Source organism: Pseudoliparis swirei, chromosome 24 (assembly GCF_029220125.1).
Source record: "Pseudoliparis swirei isolate HS2019 ecotype Mariana Trench chromosome 24, NWPU_hadal_v1, whole genome shotgun sequence".
Lineage (NCBI taxonomy): Eukaryota > Metazoa > Chordata > Actinopteri > Perciformes > Liparidae > Pseudoliparis > Pseudoliparis swirei.
In genome coordinates this window covers 1-17,212 of record NC_079411.1, presented here as the reverse complement: position 1 = coordinate 17,212, position 17,212 = coordinate 1, and the positions used below count along the sequence as shown (strand labels likewise).

At 49.9% G+C, this 17,212-nt stretch overlaps 1 protein-coding gene across 4 annotated transcripts; it reads left to right on the top strand.

The window, feature by feature from the left end:
* The first annotated feature begins 522 nt into the window (after window positions 1-522).
* LOC130190583 (sodium/calcium exchanger 1-like) lies at window positions 523-17,206 on the top strand. 4 transcript variants are annotated; one of them, XM_056410072.1, is made up of 3 exons: window positions 523-939; window positions 5,138-6,917; window positions 15,136-15,867. In XM_056410072.1, the coding sequence occupies exons 2-3, from the start codon at window positions 5,146-5,148 to the stop codon at window positions 15,296-15,298; spliced, it is 1,935 nt and encodes a 644-aa protein (XP_056266047.1). In that variant the 5' UTR covers window positions 523-939; window positions 5,138-5,145; the 3' UTR covers window positions 15,299-15,867. The 4 variants fall into 4 exon arrangements, with proteins under 4 accessions (XP_056266047.1, XP_056266049.1, XP_056266048.1 ...); XM_056410074.1 differs by lacking the exon at window positions 523-939 and adding an exon at window positions 988-1,013; XM_056410073.1 differs by lacking the exon at window positions 523-939 and adding an exon at window positions 3,164-3,304.
* The last annotated feature ends 6 nt before the right edge of the window (window positions 17,207-17,212 follow it).

Genomic DNA, 17,212 nt, shown 5'->3' with positions numbered 1-17,212 from the left:
GCTTTCAGAAAAAAAAGTTATATTTAAGAACTTGGGATTCATGGACTAGGAACTGGCTGAACGTGTGTGTGTGTGTGTGTGGTCTATAGAGGACCAGGACTGAACTGAGGTCTACAGACCAGGACTAGAATGAGCTCTGGTACCAGACTGATTCATTTAGCTTACACTCTGGGTTCAGAGTCTTGCTCAAGGGCACATGCACGAGGACTAGCACAGCTGGGGATTGAACCTGCGATCGCCTGATTGAAAGACGGACCTGCTGACCACTGACCCACAATCGCCCCTGGACCAGGACCGGGAATAAACTGAGACTGGCTCCGGACCAGGTGAAGGTTCCTGTCCTGAACGTTCCTGCGACAGCGAGCTGTTCATGCCGAGTCACGTGACGCTTCCTCCTCCGAACGCCTTGAAGCTCTGGCCTTCAGACTCATGGATGATATAGCTAATGGCATCGTGGTAGCGTGGGTCACAGCAGCAGAACCTCTGGAGCTCTGGAGCGTCGTCTCGGGGAACACGTGAGCTGTGAGGCGGTCTCGGACCTGTTCCTTCTGACCCCGGAGGTTCTGTGGGGTTCAGGTTTCACCTGTGAGTCCACCAGGTGTAGCAGATACCTGCCGTCGAGCTTCACCCCAGACCTCGTGCTCGGGGCCCTGTGCGGGTCTCCGGGTGTCACCTCCTCGTGTGGAAGTCCCTGTGAAGGTTGCACTCGTCTCAGCATTCCGCTGCGGCCCGTCGGCGTCACCGGGCGCCGTTATCTCCCCGAGGTGTCGGCGGGACGAGGAGCTGCTGGCGGCCCGGTACCAGAGCCTTGTATGGCCATGGCCGCCGGGACCGGACGATAAGCAGCTCTGCCTCCATGTTTAGAGCAACCTTCTGATAAATTTAGAGCCGCTATCGGACGCAGCTCTCCCTCCTCAACACTCTGCATCAGGACCAGAGGTGAGTACGGGAGCCCGGGAGGGACAAACAGAGCCGGAGACGCTGCTGCTGTGAGAGAGAGCTGCAGTATAGTGGTACTGGAGAGTAGTGGTACTGTAGTAATACTGTAGTACTGTAGTAATACTGTCGTGTATTAATACTGGAGAGTAGTGGTACTGTAGTAATACTGTAGTACTGTAGTAATACTGTCGTATTACTGGAGTAGTGGTACTGTAGTAATACTGTAGTACTGTAGTAATACTGTCGTGTATTAATACTGGAGAGTAGTGGTACTGTAGTAATACTGTAGTACTGTAGTAATACTGTCGTGTATTAATACTGGAGAGTAGTGGTACTGTAGTAATACTGTAGTACTGTAGTAATACTGTCGTGTATTAATACTGGAGAGTAGTGGTACTGTAGTAATACTGTCGTGTATTAATACTGGAGAGTAGTGGTACTGTAGTAATACTGTAGTACTGTAGTAATACTGTCGTGTATTAATACTGGAGTAGCAGTGGTACTGTAGTAATACTGTCGGTATTAATACTGGAGAGTGGTATTAGTAATACTGTAGTACTGTAATACCGTCGCATTAATAATGGAGAGTAGTGGTACTGTAGTAATGCTGTAGTACTGTAGTAATACTGTCGGTAATACTGAGAGTAGTGGCACTGTAGTAATACTGTGGTATTAATACTGGAGAGTAGTGGTACTGTAGTAATACTGTAGTGTATTAATACTGGAGAGTAGTGGTACTGTAGTAATACTGTAGTGTATTAATACTGGAGAGTAGTAATACTGTAGTAATACTGTAGTACTGTAGTAATACTGTCGTGTATTAATACTGGAGAGTAGTGGTACTGTAGTAATACTGTCGTGTATTAATACTGGAGAGTAGTGGTACTGTAGTAATACTGTAGTACTGTAGTAATACTGTAGTGTATTAATAATGTAGAGTAGTGATACTGTAGTAATGTGCTGGATTAATACTGGAGTAAGTGGTACTGTGGTACTGAGTGTGGTACTGGTAGTGTAGTACTGTGGTAATACTGGAGAGTAGTGGCACTGTAGTAATGCTGTAGTACTCTGTAATACTGTGTATTAATACTGGAGTAGTGGTACTGTAGTAATACTGTAGTATTAACTGCAGCAGTGGTACTGTAGTGATACTGTAGTGTATTAATACTGTAGTAATACTGTAGTACTGTAGTAATACTGTAGTAATGCTGTGCAATACTGGAGACTGTAGTAATACTGTGGTGTATTAATACTGGAGAGTAGTGGTACTGTAGTAATACTGTAGTATTAATACTGGAGTGTAGTAATACTAATGCAGTGTACTGATACTGGTGTATTAATACTGGAGTAGTGGTACTGTAGTAATACTGTAGTACTGTGCAGTAATACTGTGTATTAATACTGGAGTAGTACTGTGTAGTAATACTGTAGTAATACTGTAGAGAGAGTGGTGTAGTAATAGAGAGAGAGTATGAGAGAGTAATACTGAGAGAGAGAGAGAGAGAGTAGAGAGAGAGAGAGACACGAGAGAGAGAGAGAGAGACATGAGAGAGAGACGAGAGAGAGACATGAGAGAGACGAGAGAGAGAGAGAGAGATAGAGAGAGTGAGAGAGACAGTGAGAGAGAGACAGAGAGAGACAAGAGAGAGAGAGAGAGAGAGTCAGAGACACGAGAGAGAGAGAGAGACATGAGCGAGAGAGACAGAGAGAGAGAGAGAGAGACATAGAGAGAGAGAGAGAGAGAGACATAGAGAGAGAGACATAGAGAGAGAGAGACAGAGAGAGAGACATAGAGAGAGAGAGAGAGAGAGAGACATAGAGAGACAGAGAGAGAGAGAGAGAGAGAGAGAGAGAGACAGAGAGAGAGAGAGAGAGACAGAGAGAGACATAGAGAGAGAGAGAGACATAGAGAGAGAGAGAGATACATGGAGAGAGAGAGAGACATAGAGAGAGAGAGAGAGACATAGAGAGAGAGAGAGACATAGAGAGAGAGAGAGAGAGAGAGAGACATAGAGAGAGAGAGAGAGAGAGAGAGACATGAGAGAGAGAGACATAGAGAGAGAGAGAGAGAGAGAGACATAGAGAGAGAGAGAGAGAGAGAGACATAGAGAGAGAGAGACATAGAGAGAGAGAGACATAGAGAGAGAGAGAGACATAGAGAGAGAGAGAGAGAGAGAGAGAGACATAGAGAGAGAGAGAGAGAGAGACATAGAGAGAGAGAGAGAGAGAGAGAGAGACATAGAGGTGTCACTCTGTTCTCTCTGGTCCTCGTCTCAACGTCTTTTATTGTTTCTGCAAAACTTTATTAAAATATTTTCCTTCGGGATGAAAACGTTCCTGTTGTTGGTTTGAGCTTCTTCAGAAGGTAGGTGATGTATTATAGTTCTACTGTATTATAGTATTACTGTAGTAAATTACTACACAACAGTATTACTACTACTGTAGTGTAGTAATACTGTCGTACTATAGTAAGTATAAATATAGTAATACTCTTGTAGGTGATGTACAGTGCTCTGCTTTGTACGGTCTGTTGTGTTGTGTATTAGTACAATACAGTAGTTCTGCAGTCTATATACCGTCAGGTTATAATATTATTGTGTTTATGGTGTTTCAGTCTGATTTCATATTTTCAGTTTCATTATAAAAGGAAAACATTTAAATACATGGTTTATGTGTATGACCACTTATTGATGTCATAACTCAACTCCCCTCTGACTCTGTGGCTGTGACTCTGTGGCTCTGTGGCTGTGACTCTGTGGCTCTGTGGCTGTGACTCTGTGGCTCTGTGGCTGTGACTCTGTGACTCTGTGGCTCTGTGGCTGTGACTCTGTGGCTGTGACTCTGTGACTCTGTGACTCTGTGACTCTGTGGCTCTGTGGCTGTGACTCTGTGACTATGTGGCTCTGTGGCTGTGACTCTGTGGCTGTGACTCTGTGGCTATGTGGCTGTGACTCTGTGACTCTGTGGCTGTGACTCTGTGACTATGTGGCTCTGTGGCTGTGACTCTGTGACTATGTGGCTCTGTGGCTGTGACTCTGACTCTGTGACTCTGTGACTATGTGGCTCTGTGGCTGTGACTCTGACTCTGTGACTCTGTGGCTCTGTGACTCTGTGGCTGTGACTCTGTGGCTCTGTGACTCTGTGGCTGTGACTCTGTGACTCTGTGACTCTGTGGCTGTGACTCTGTGACTCTGTGGCTGTGACTCTGTGACTCTGTGGCTCTGTGGCTGTGACTCTGTGACTCTGTGACTCTGTGGCTGTGACTCTGTGGCTGTGACTCTGTGGCTGTGACTATGTGGCTGTGACTCTGTGGCTGTGACTCTGTGGCTGTGACTCTGTGACTCTGTGGCTGTGACTCTGTGACTCTGTGGCTCTGTGGCTGTGACTCTGTGACTCTGTGGCTGTGACTCTGTGACTCTGTGGCTGTGACTCTGTGGCTGTGACTCTGTGGCTGTGACTCTGTGACTCTGTGGCTGTGACTCTGTGGCTGTGACTCTGTGGCTGTGACTCTGTGACTCTGTGGCTGTGACTCTGTGGCTCTGTGACTCTGTGGCTGTGACTCTGTGACTCTGTGACTCTGTGGCTCTGTGACTCTGTGGCTCTGTGGCTGTGACTCTGTGACTCTGTGACTCTGTGGCTGTGACTCTGTGGCTGTGACTCTGTGACTCTGTGACTCTGTGACTCTGTGGCTGTGACTCTGTGGCTGTGACTCTGTGACTCTGTGGCTCTGTGGCTCTGTGGCTGTGACTCTGTGGCTGTGACTCTGTGGCTGTGACTATGTGGCTGTGACTCTGTGACTCTGTGGCTGTGACTCTGTGGCTGTGACTCTGTGGCTGTGACTCTGTGGCTCTATGGCTGTGACTCTGTGACTCTGTGGCTGTGACTCTGTGGCTGTGACTCTGTGGCTCTGTGACTCTGTGACTCCGTGGCTCTGACTCTGTGGCTCTGTGACTCTGTGGCTGTGACTCTGTGGCTGTGACTCTGTGGCTCTGTGGCTGTGACTCTGTGGCTGTGACTCTGTGACTCTGTGACTCTGACTCTGTGACTCCGTGGCTCTGACTCTGTGGCTCTGTGACTCTGTGGCTCTGTTGGGGCTGGTGGGCAGGTAGCTCCTCCCATCAGTATGTGTGAAGTCATCCATTCCAACCAGTGTCCAACAGAGCGGCCCTAACGCGTCCTCTGTGTCCTGCAAGTTTAGGTGTCACCATGATCCGATCCGGGACCTCGTCTCTGTTCTCCACCTATCGGCTGCTTTTCCTGTCGGCCATCGTCTCAACTGAACTTCCGCTCCCTGCGTCCGGAGGCTCTGTTCTGGCCTTCGCGTCCAACGACTCGCGGAGCAACCACAGCCGGTGCGGAGAGGGCAGCGTCTGCGTTGAAGGCGTCATCCTGCCGCTGTGGAGGCCGGAGAACCCGGCCTTGACCGACCGCATCGCCAGGGCCACTGTCTACTTTGTGGGGTTGGCCTACATGTTCCTGGGTGTCTCCATCATCGCCGACCACTTCATGGCGTCCATCGAGGTCATCACCTCCCAGGAGAGACAGATCACCATCAAGAAACCCAACGGGGAGAAGGTCACCACGACGGTGCGCGTCTGGAACGAGACGGTGTCCAACCTGACCCTGATGGCGCTGGGTTCCTCCGCCCCAGAGATCCTCCTGTCAGTCGTGGAGGTTTGTGGTCACAACTTCAACGCCGGCGAGCTGGGCCCCAACACCATCGTAGGAAGTGCCGCCTTCAACATGTTCGTCATCCTCGGCCTTTGTGTGTCCGTCATCCCTGAAGGAGAGACCAGAAAGGTGAAGCACCTCAGGGTGTTCTTCGTCACCGCCACCTGGAGCATCTTCGCATACATCTGGCTTTACCTGATCCTGGCCGTGTTCTCCCCGGGTGTTGTCGAGATATGGGAGGGTCTGGTCACCCTCTTCTTCTTCCCCATTTGTGTTGGATTCGCTTACGTAGCCGACCGCAGACTCCTTTTCTACAAATACATGCACAAACGATACCGAGTAGGGAAGCAGAAAGGAGTGATCATCGGAACCGAGGGAGAACCACAGCTCCCCTCAAAGGTCGACATCGAAATGGATGGGAGGATGCTCGACTCCGACGGAGAGGACGCGGGGTTTGACTTCAAGGAGCTGGACGAGGAGGAGGCCCGCAGAGAGGTGGCCCGGATCCTGAAGGAGCTGAAACAGAAGCATCCAGAGAAGGACATGGAGCAGCTGCTGGAGCTCGCCAATTACCAAGTTCTAACCCAGCAGCAGAAGAGTCGAGCTTTCTACCGCTGCCAGGCCACCAGGATCATGACGGGAGCGGGAAACATCCTGAAGAAGCACGCCGCCGCCAAGAGAGCCACGCACCACGCGATCTGCTCCCAGGTTTCGGTGAACGACTTTTCCTCCAAGGTGTTCTTCGACCCGGTTACCTACCAGTGTCTGGAGAACAGCGGCGCCGTAGCGCTGAACGTGGTGCGGCGCGGTGGAGACCTCACGAGCACCGTCTCAGTGGACTACCGGACTGAAGACGGCACCGCAAACGCCGGCTCAGATTACCAGTTCACTGAAGGAAGTGTGGTGTTTGGACCAGGCGAGACCGAAAAGGAACTCCGCATCGATATCATTGACGACGACATCTTTGAGGAAGATGAGCATTTCCTGGTCCACCTCAGCAACGTGAAGGTCCTGTCGGCCGGCTCGGACCAGGAGAACCACAAGGACGCCCTCGCGGGGTTGGGTCTGCTGTGCTCGGCCACCGTCACCATCTTTGATGACGACCACGCGGGAATCTTTACGTTCAAAGAGCCGGCGGTGACCGTGAGCGAGAGCGTCGGGGTGATGGAGGTGAAGGTGATCCGGACCTCGGGAGCTCGCGGCGTCGTGGTGCTGCCATACAAAACCAAGGAGGGGACGGCTAAAGGGGGCGGCGAGGACTTCGAGGACACGCACGGAGTCCTGGAGTTCGAGAACGATGAGTTTGTGTGAGTACAAATCTGCCGCGTCGGTTCCCTGATTTCTCTGCAAGGCATCTTGGGTTTTAGAGTCTTTGTCAAAACAGACTTTTAAATGTCGAGAGGAGGAGTTCTGTTTGTTGACCCTTCTTTGTCTGAGAATCAAATGAATGAGGCGGGGCCATGGCGGGCCATGTGGGCGGGGCCATGGTGGACCATGTGGGTGGCGCGATGGCGAACCATGTGGGCGGGGCCATGGCGGACCACAAGGTGCAGGTCATTGATGGTGAAATCCTTATGAGGAACCAGACCCTCTGGTGCTCAGGGGTCCAACGTGGACCTCCTTCTGAGGAAAACTCCTCTAATGACTCGAGAATGCTGTAAGTTCTAACGTGGTTCATACTTTTGAAGCTCAACTCAATCATGACGTCACAGTGACTCGTATGACACGTATCGGTTTCTAATAATCAATACCGATCGATCCTCAGACGGAACCTCAGGGTCGATGATGTTTAAATGAGTCTGGAATGTTCTCCTCTCTGAAGATGAATTCATCGCGGCTCCTCCTGCGACTCTTTCCAGGAATGTAAATGACAAGGCGTTTATTCCCAGAGCATAAACAAAGGAAATGAAAAGCTTTTATTAATGAGGATGCCGCTGGAGAGCCTTATATAGAGCAGCCCGCCATTCATCGTCTTAAAGGGACAGTCGCAGAACTCTCTGTGACTGTCCCTTTAAGACGTGGGAGCATGTGCAACTCTCAGCTCTCTGATCATGTTCATGTTGCCGTGGATATTAGATATTGATCATGATGATCCATACGTACGGATACAGATCCACTTGTGGTTTCATTTGCAAGGATCCAGTATATTGATTTTCACCATGTTCCAAAAAATAATTCCAACACTCAGTAAACGCTCAACAATAGTAAATGTACTTTGACTTTGTTGTCGTAGTTTATTGTGTTGTTGTTCATCCAAAGACAATTCACATGATGGGTGAATAAATAAATACTTCTGTGGCTCTCAGTGTGAATGAAGTGGTCTTTCCTCTGGAGGGTTGAGCTCGTCTCTGTGGACCAGATAAACATCATGCAGCTCTTCCTTATTAGGCCGCCGCCACGCCGGGTCCTGCTCAGCGTCCAGGAAGCAGACCCCATGTCAGGGGACTTCAGGGTGCAGGTCTACTGGGGTACTCACTGAGAAGGGGACCGCAGGGTGCAGGTCTACTGGGGTACTCACTGTGAAGGGGACCGCAGGGTGCAGGTCTACTGGGGTACTCACTGTGAAGGGGACCGCAGGGTGCAGGTCTACTGGGGTACTCACTGTGAAGGGGACCGAGGTGCAGGTCTACTGGGGTACTCACTGTGAGGGGACCGAGGGTGCAGGTCTACTGGGGTACTCACTGTGAAGGGGACATGAGGTGCAGGGTGCAGGTCTACTGGGGTACTCACTGTGAAGGGACCGAGGTGCAGGTCTACTGGGGTACTCACTGTGAAGGGACACTTGAGGTGCAGGTCTACTGGTGCTCACTGTGAAGGGGACCGCGGGTGCAGGTCTACTGGGGTACTCACTGAAGAAGGGTGCAGGGTGCAGGTCTACTGGGGTACTCACTGAGAAGGGGACCGCAGGGTGCAGGTCTACTGGGGTACTCACTGAGAAGGGGACCGCAGGGTGCAGGTCTACTGGGGTACTCACTGTGAAGGGGACCGCAGGGTGCAGGTCGACTAAATTAAACTTTGAGGACAGAGCTTTACACCGAGAGGCCGTCGATCTGCTCCCACGGCAACGCATGAAGGTTGTTTCCATGCCGCCGGCTCACACACACACACACACACACACACACGTGGATGTCTCCAGGGCTGCTGTCGCCTGCAGCTCTGTGAAGCCTCCAAACAAACCTTCTAAGTGTGTCAGAGCTAGTTTCTTCATATTGGGTCACTGAATCATTTGGGTCCGGCTACGCTGCGTCGCTATGTTGTCTCGTCACGTTGTATCGTCACGTTGTATCGTCACGTTGTCTGGTCACGTTGTCTGGTCACATTGTCTGGTCACGTTGTCTGGTCACGTTGTCTCATCACGTTGTCTGGTCACGTTGTCTCGTCACGTTGTATCGTCACGTTGTCTGGTCACGTTGTCTGGTCACATTGTCTGGTCACATTGTCTGGTCACGTTGTCTGGTCACGTTGTCTGGTCACGTTGTCTGGTCACGTTGTCTGGTTACGTTGTATCGTCACGTTGTCTGGTCACGTTGTCTGGTCACGTTGTCTGGTCACGTTGTCTCGTCACGTTGTCCGGTTACGTTGTCTGGTCACGTTGTCTGGTCACGTTGTCTGGTCACGTTGTCTGGTCACGTTGTCTGGTCACGTTGTCTGGTCACGTTGTCTGGTCACGTTGTCTCGTCACGTTGTCCGGTTACGTTGTCTGGTCACGTTGTCTCGTCACGTTGTCCGGTTACGTTGTCTGGTTACGTTGTCTCGTCACGTTGTCTCGTCACGTTGTCTGGTCACGTTGTCTGGTCACGTTGTCTCGTCACGTTGTCCGGTTACGTTGTCTGGTTACGTTGTCTCGTCACGTTGTCTGGTCACGTTGTCTGGTCACGTTGTCTGGTCACGTTGTCTGGTCACGTTGTCTCGTCACGTTGTCTCGTCACATTGTCTGGTCACGTTGTCTGGTCACGTTGTCTGGTCACGTTGTCTGGTCACGTTGTCTGGTCACGTTGTCTGGTCACGTTGTCTGGTCACGTTGTCTCGTCACGTTGTCTGGTTACGTTGTCTGGTCACGTTGTCTGGTCACGTTGTCTGGTCACGTTGTCTGGTTAGTCTCGTCACGTTGTCTCGTCACGTTGTCTCGTCACGTTGTCTCGTCACGTTGTCTCGTCACGTTGTCTCGTTACGTTGTTACGTTGTCTGGTTACGTTGTCTCGTCACGTTGTCTCGTCACGTTGTCTCATTACGTTGTTACATTGTCTGGTTACATTGTCTCGTCACATTGTCTCGTTACGTTGTTACATTGTCTGGTTACATTGTCTGGTCACGTTGTCTCGTCACGTTGTTACATTGTCTGGTTACATTGTCTGGTTACGTTGTCTGGTCACGTTGTCTCGTCACGTTGTCTCGTTACGTTGTCTGGTTACATTGTCTGGTTACGTTGTCTCATCACGTTGTCTCATCACGTTGTCTCGTCACGTTGTCTCGTTACGTTGTTACATTGTCTGGTTACGTTGTCTGGTCACGTTGTTACATTGTCTGGTCACGTTGTCTCGTCACGTTGTCTCGTTACGTTGTCTGGTTACATTGTCTGGTCACGTTGTCTGGTCACGTTGTCTCGTCACGTTGTCTGGTTACATTGTCTGGTCACGTTGTCTCGTCACGTTGTCTCATCACGTTGTCTGGTCACGTTGTCTGGTTACATTGTCTGGTCACGTTGTCTGGTCACGTTGTCTGGTCACGTTGTCTGGTCACGTTGTCTGGTCACGTTGTCTGGTCACGTTGTCTGGTCACGTTGTCTGGTCACGTTGTCTGGTCACGTTGTCTCGTCACGTTGTCTCGTCACGTTGTCTGGTCACGTTGTCTCGTCACGTTGTCTCGTCACGTTGTCTCGTCACGTTGTCTCGTCACATTGTCTGGTTACGTTGTCTCATCACGTTGTCTCGTCACATTGTCTCGTCACGTTGTCTCGTCACGTTGTCTCGTCACATTGTCTCGTCACGTTGTCTCGTCACGTTGTCTCGTCACGTTGTCTCGTCACGTTGTCTCGTCACGTTGTCTCATCACGTTGTCTCGTCACGTTGTCTCGTCACGTTGTCTCGTCACGTTGTCTCGTCACGTTGTCTCGTCACGTTGTCTCGTCACGTTGTCTCGTCACGTTGTCTGGTTACGTTGTCTCGTCACGTTGTCTCATCACGTTGTCTCGTCACGTTGTCTCGTCACGTTGTCTGGTCACGTTGTCTGGTCACGTTGTCTCGTCACGTTGTCTCGTCACGTTGTCTGGTTACGTTGTCTCGTCACGTTGTCGTCATCCGTCACGTTGTCTCGTCACGTTGTCTGGTCACGTTGTCTCGTCACGTTGTCTCACGTTGTCTGGTCACGTTGTCTGGTTACATTGTCTGGTCACGTTGTCTGGTCACGTTGTCTGGTCACGTTGTCTGGTCACGTTGTCTCATCACGTTGTCTCGTCACGTTGTCTCGTCACGTTGTCTGGTTACGTTGTCTCGTCACGTTGTCTCGTCACGTTGTCTCGTCACGTTGTCTGGTCACGTTGTCTGGTCACGTTGTCTCACGTTGTCTCGTCACGTTGTCTGGTCACGTTGTCTCGTCACGTTGTCTCGTCACATTGTCTCGTCACGTTGTCTCGTCACGTTGTCTCGTCACGTTGTCTCGTCACGTTGTCTCGTCACGTTGTCTCGTCACGTTGTCTCGTCACGTTGTCTCGTCACGTTGTCTCGTCACGTTGTCTGGTCACGTTGTCGTCCGTTGTCTCGTCACGTTGTCTCGTCACGTTGTCTCGTCACGTTGTCTCGTCACGTTGTCTCGTCACGTTGTCTGGTTACGTTGTCTCGTCACGTTGTCTGGTTACATTGTCTGGTTATGTTGTTACATTGTCTGGTTATGTTGTCTGGTTACATTGTTACATTGTCTGGTTACGTTGTCTCGTCACGTTGTCTCGTTATGTTGTTACGTTGTCTGGTTACGTTGTTACGTTGTCTGGTTACGTTGTCTCGTTACGTTGTTACATTGTCCCGTCACGTTGTCTCGTCACGTTGTCTCGTCCCGTTGTCTCGTCACGTTGTCTCGTCACGTTGTCTGGTTACGTTGTCTGGTCACGTTGTCTCGTCACATTGTCTCGTCACGTTGTCTCGTCACGTTGTCTCGTCACATTGTCTCGTCACGTTGTCTCGTCACGTTGTCTCGTCACGTTGTCTCGTCACGTTGTCTGGTTACGTTGTCTCGTCACGTTGTCTCGTCACATTGTCTGGTTACGTTGTCTGGTTACGTTGTCTGGTTACATTGTCTGGTTATGTTGTTACATTGTCTGGTTACGTTGTCTGGTTAAATTGTTACGTTGTCTGGTTACGTTGTTACGTTGTCTGGTTACATTGTCTCGTTACGTTGTTACATTGTCTGGTTACGTTGTCTGGTTACGTTGTTACGTTGTCTGGTCATGTTGTTACATTGTCTGGTCACGTTGTCTCGTCACGTTGTCTCGTCACGTTGTCTCGTCACGTTGTCTGGTCACGTTGTCTGGTTACGTTGTCTCGTCACGTTGTCTGGTCACGTTGTCTCGTCACGTTGTCTCGTCACGTTGTCTGGTTACATTGTCTGGTCACGTTGTCTGGTTACGTTGTCTCGTCACGTTGTCTCGTTACGTTGTTACATTGTCTGGTTACGTTGTCTGGTCACGTTGTCTGGTCACGTTGTCTGGTCACGTTGTCTGGTCACGTTGTCTCGTCACGTTGTCTCATCACGTTGTCTCGTCACGTTGTCTGGTCACGTTGTCTGGTCACGTTGTCTGGTCACGTTGTCTGGTCACGTTGTCTCATCACGTTGTCTCGTCACATTGTCTCGTCACGTTGTCTCGTCACATTGTCTGGTTACGTTGTCTCGTCACGTTGTCTCGTCACGTTGTCTCGTCACGTTGTCTGGTCACGTTGTCTGGTCACGTTGTCTCGTCACGTTGTCTCGTCACGTTGTCTCGTCACGTTGTCTCGTCACGTTGTCTCGTCACATTGTCTCGTCACGTTGTCTCGTCACGTTGTCTCGTCACGTTGTCTGGTTACGTTGTCTCGTCACGTTGTCTCGTCACGTTGTCTCGTCACGTTGTCTCATCACGTTGTCTCGTCACATTGTCTCGTCACGTTGTCTCGTCATGTTGTCTCGTCACGTTGTCTGGTTACGTTGTCTCGTCACGTTGTCTCGTCACGTTGTCTCGTCACGTTGTCTGGTTACGTTGTCTGGTTACATTGTCTGGTTATGTTGTTACATTGTCTGGTTACGTTGTCTGGTTACATTGTTACGTTGTCTGGTTACGTTGTTACGTTGTCTGGTTACGTTGTCTGGTTACGTTGTCTGGTTACGTTGTCTCGTTACGTTGTCTCGTTACGTTGTTACATTGTCTCGTCACGTTGTCTCGTCACGTTGTCTCGTCACGTTGTCTCGTCACGTTGTCTGGTCACGTTGTCTCGTCACGTTGTCTCGTCACGTTGTCTCGTCACGTTGTCTCGTCACGTTGTCTCGTCACGTTGTCTCGTCACGTTGTCTGGTTACGTTGTCTCATCACGTTGTCTCGTCACGTTTTCTCGTCACGTTGTCTGGTTACGTTGTCTGGTTACGTTGTCTGGTTACATTGTCTGGTTGTGTTGTTACATTGTCTGGTTACGTTGTCTGGTTACATTGTTACGTTGTCTGGTTACGTTGTTACGTTGTCTGGTTACGTTGTCTCGTTACGTTGTTACATTGTCTGGTTACGTTGTCTGGTTACGTTGTTACGTTGTCTGGTCACGTTGTTACATTGTCTGGTCACGTTGTCTCGTCACGTTGTCTCGTCACGTTGTCTGGTCACGTTGTCTCGTCACGTTGTCTCGTCACGTTGTCTCGTCACGTTGTCTCGTCACGTTGTCTGGTTACGTTGTCTGGTCACGTTGTCTGGTTACGTTGTCTCGTCACGTTGTCTCTTTACGTTGTTACATTGTCTGGTTACATTGTCTGGTCACGTTGTCTGGTCACGTTGTCTGGTCACGTTGTCTCGTCACGTTGTCTCGTCACGTTGTCTCGTTACGTTGTTACGTTGTCTGGTTACGTTGTCTGGTCACGTTGTTACATTGTCTCGTCACGTTGTCTCGTCACGTTGTCTGGTCACGTTGTCTCGTCACGTTGTCTCGTCACGTTGTCTGGTTACGTTGTCTCGTCACGTTGTCTCATCACGTTGTCTGGTCACATTGTCTCATCACGTTGTCTCGTCACATTGTCTCGTCACGTTGTCTGGTTACGTTGTCTCGTCACGTTGTCTCGTCACGTTGTCTCGTCACGTTGTCTGGTTACGTTGTCTGGTTACATTGTCTGGTTATGTTGTTACATTGTCTGGTTACATTGTCTGGTTACATTGTTACGTTGTCTGGTTACGTTGTTACGTTGTCTGGTTACGTTGTCTCGTTACGTTGTTACATTGTCTGGTTACGTTGTCTGGTTATGTTGTTACGTTGTCTGGTTACGTTGTCTCGTTACGTTGTTACATTGTCTCGTCACGTTGTCTCGTCACGTTGTCTCGTCACGTTGTCTGGTTACGTTGTCTGGTTACGTTGTCTCGTCACGTTGTCTCGTCACGTTGTCTCGTCACGTTGTCTGGTCACGTTGTCTCGTCACGTTGTCTCGTCACATTGTCTCGTCACGTTGTCTCGTCACGTTGTCTCGTCACGTTGTCTCGTCACGTTGTCTGGTTACGTTGTCTCGTCACGTTGTCTCGTCACGTTGTCTCGTCACGTTGTCTGGTTACGTTGTCTGGTTACATTGTCTGGTTATGTTGTTACATTGTCTGGTTACGTTGTCTGGTTACATTGTTATGTTGTCTGGTTACGTTGTTACGTTGTCTGGTTACATTGTCTCGTTACGTTGTTACATTGTCTGGTTACGTTATCTGGTTACGTTGTTACGTTGTCTGGTTACGTTGTTACATTGTCTGGTTACGTTGTTTTGTTACGTTGTCACGTTACGTTGTCACGTTACGTTGTCTCGTTGTCTCGTGGTCTTGTTGTCTCGTGGTATCGTGGTTTCGTGGTCTCGTGGTATCGTGGTTTTGTTGCCTCGTGAAATCGTGGTTTCGTGGTCTTGTGGTCTCGTGGTCTCGTCTCGTGGTATCGTTGTCTCATGGTCTCATGGTCTCATGGTCTCGTGGTCTCGTGGTATCGTGGTTTCGTTGCCTCGTGGTATCGTGGTTTCGTGGTCTTGTGGTATCGTGGTCTCGTGGTTTCGTGGTCTTGTGGTCTCGTGGTATCGTTGTCTCGTGGTCTCATGGTCTCGTGGTTTCGTGGTCTCGTGGTTTCGTAGTTTCGTGGTCTTGTGGTCTCGTGGTCTCATGGTCTCGTGGTTTCGTGGTCTTGTGGTCTCGTGGTCTTGTGGTCTCGTGGTCTTGTGGTCTTGTGGTCTCGTAAGTGTTTCCCTGAGCCTCCAGCTCTGCGTGTCTCCTTCGTTCATCTCCTTGACTCCTCCTCTGCACACTTCTCCTTCTGCAACTTTTCTGTGTTTCTGTTTCAGCAAAACTATTCAGATCAATATAATTGATGATGAAGAATATGAGAAAAACAAGAACTTCTTCCTAGAGATGGGCGCGCCCCAGCTGCTGGAGATGAGTGAGAGGCAAGGTGGGGGCGTCGCCTTCCCGTGCCGTAGCCCCTCCCACATCACTAATGACCTTTAACCTCTGTTGGCTCACCTCAACCCCTCACAGGGAGAAGCTCAAAGTTAAAGTCACAATGAAGAACACTATCTTTGTCATCACGGCCTTCTTCACACAGTTATTGTTTTAAATAAGAAAATAAATGTCGGTGTCTGGAGGTGTTGAGATAATAAACCCTCAGAGATCAAAGAGTTCTCTTATTGATCTCGTATCAGACCTTTCAGCCACACACATAGTTATAACAGCTGACTGCATATGATCATGATCGATCATGATTGATAACTCTACACTAGGAGGAGCTGCCTAGGCCTCGTGGTGCTGATGAGGCCCACGTGACTCAGCTTGTTATCTGGAGATTCATCCTAAATGACCATTAACACAGGAAGAAGAGCTTTGTTATCTCAGGAAGCACTATCTACTTCCTGTTTACAAGACAACACGTCAACATTGTGACTTTAAGCTCCTCCCTGCAGGCCGGATGAGGTGAGCTCCTCCCCGTTGCCTCTGTCACCATGACGACGGACCCCTGTCAGACTGCATCTGTGTGCTGGTGAACTAACGCATGACCCCCCCCCCCTCTGTCCTCTGTCCTCCACAGGAAGTCCATAACAGTTAGAGTAATTGACCATGACGAGTACGATAAGCAGGCCAGCTTCTACATAGAGCTGCAGGAGCCATGCTGGAACCCGAGGAGATGGACAGGTGTGAGGAGTCACCTGTGACCTCTGACCTCTGTCCTTCAGCTCTTTGAGGAGCTCTTGTTCTGCTTGTGTTCGCTTTGCTCCTCCTGCTGCTGCTGTCGCTCCTCCTCCTCCTCCTCCTCCTCCTCCTCCATGTGGTCTTTATCCTCGTCACCTGACTCATCACCTCGTCCACTAGAGGTCGTTGTTGTCTCCTCCGTAGTTGTGATGGGACAATGAGGATCTCTGAACTGACCAGCAGGTGTAGCAGAACCCCTCCAGCTCATATCTAGAGGCTGAGAACAGACCTGGTTTGGATTAACCAGGTGTTGAGTCCAGGTTAGACTGGGCTGCATAGACCATGTTGGGACTGGTTAGGACTGTGTATGACTGGTTAAGACTGGTTAGGACTGGATAGGACTTGTTAGGGCTGGATAGGACTGGATAGGACTGGATAGGACTGGATATGACTGGATATGACTGGTTAGGACTGTGTAGGACTGGTTAGGACTGGTTAGAACTGGATAGGACTGATTAGGGTTGGATAGGACTGGATAAGACTGGTTAGGGCTGGATAGGACTGGTTAGGGCTGGCTATGACTGGATAGGACTGGATAGTACTGGATAGGACTGGTTAGGGCTGGCTATGACTGGATAGGACTGGATAGTACTGGATAGGACTGGTTAGGGCTGGCTATGACTGATTAGGGTTGGATAGGACTGGTTAAGACTGGATAGTACTGGATAGGACTGGTTAGGGCTGGCTATGACTGGATAGGACTGGATAGGACTGGATAGTACTGAATAGGACTGGTTAGGGCTGGCTATGACTGGATAGGACTAGTTAGGGCTGGATAGTACTGGATAGGACTGGTTAGGGCTGGCTATGACTGGATAGGACTGGATAGTACTGGATAGGACTGGTTAGGGCTGGCTATGACTGGATAGGACTAGTTAGGGCTGGATAGGACTGGTTAAGACTGAATAGGACTGGTTATGACTGGATAGGACTAGTTAGGACTGGATAGGACTAGTTAAGACTGGATAGGGTTGGTTAGGACTGGATAGGACTGGTTAAGACTGAATAGGACTGGTTAGGACTGGATAGGGTTGGTTAGGACTGGATAGGACTGGTTAGGACTGGTTATGTATGTTCCACTGGTTTGTTAGAGACTTAAGGACGGGTTAGAACTAACTGGGACTGTCTAGAGTCTACACAGTTTTGGGCAAGTTAAGGACCAGTTAGAACCAGTGT

Bases quoted from the DNA above. Each gene is read 5' to 3' on its own strand.
- LOC130190583 (XM_056410072.1), top strand. From the start codon at position 5,146: ATGATCCGATCCGGGACCTCGTCTCTGTTCTCCACCTATCGGCTGCTT. The intron at 6,918-15,135 runs GTGAGTACAAAT...TTTCTGTTTCAG, and splicing joins TTCGAGAACGATGAGTTTGT to CAAAACTATTCAGATCAATA.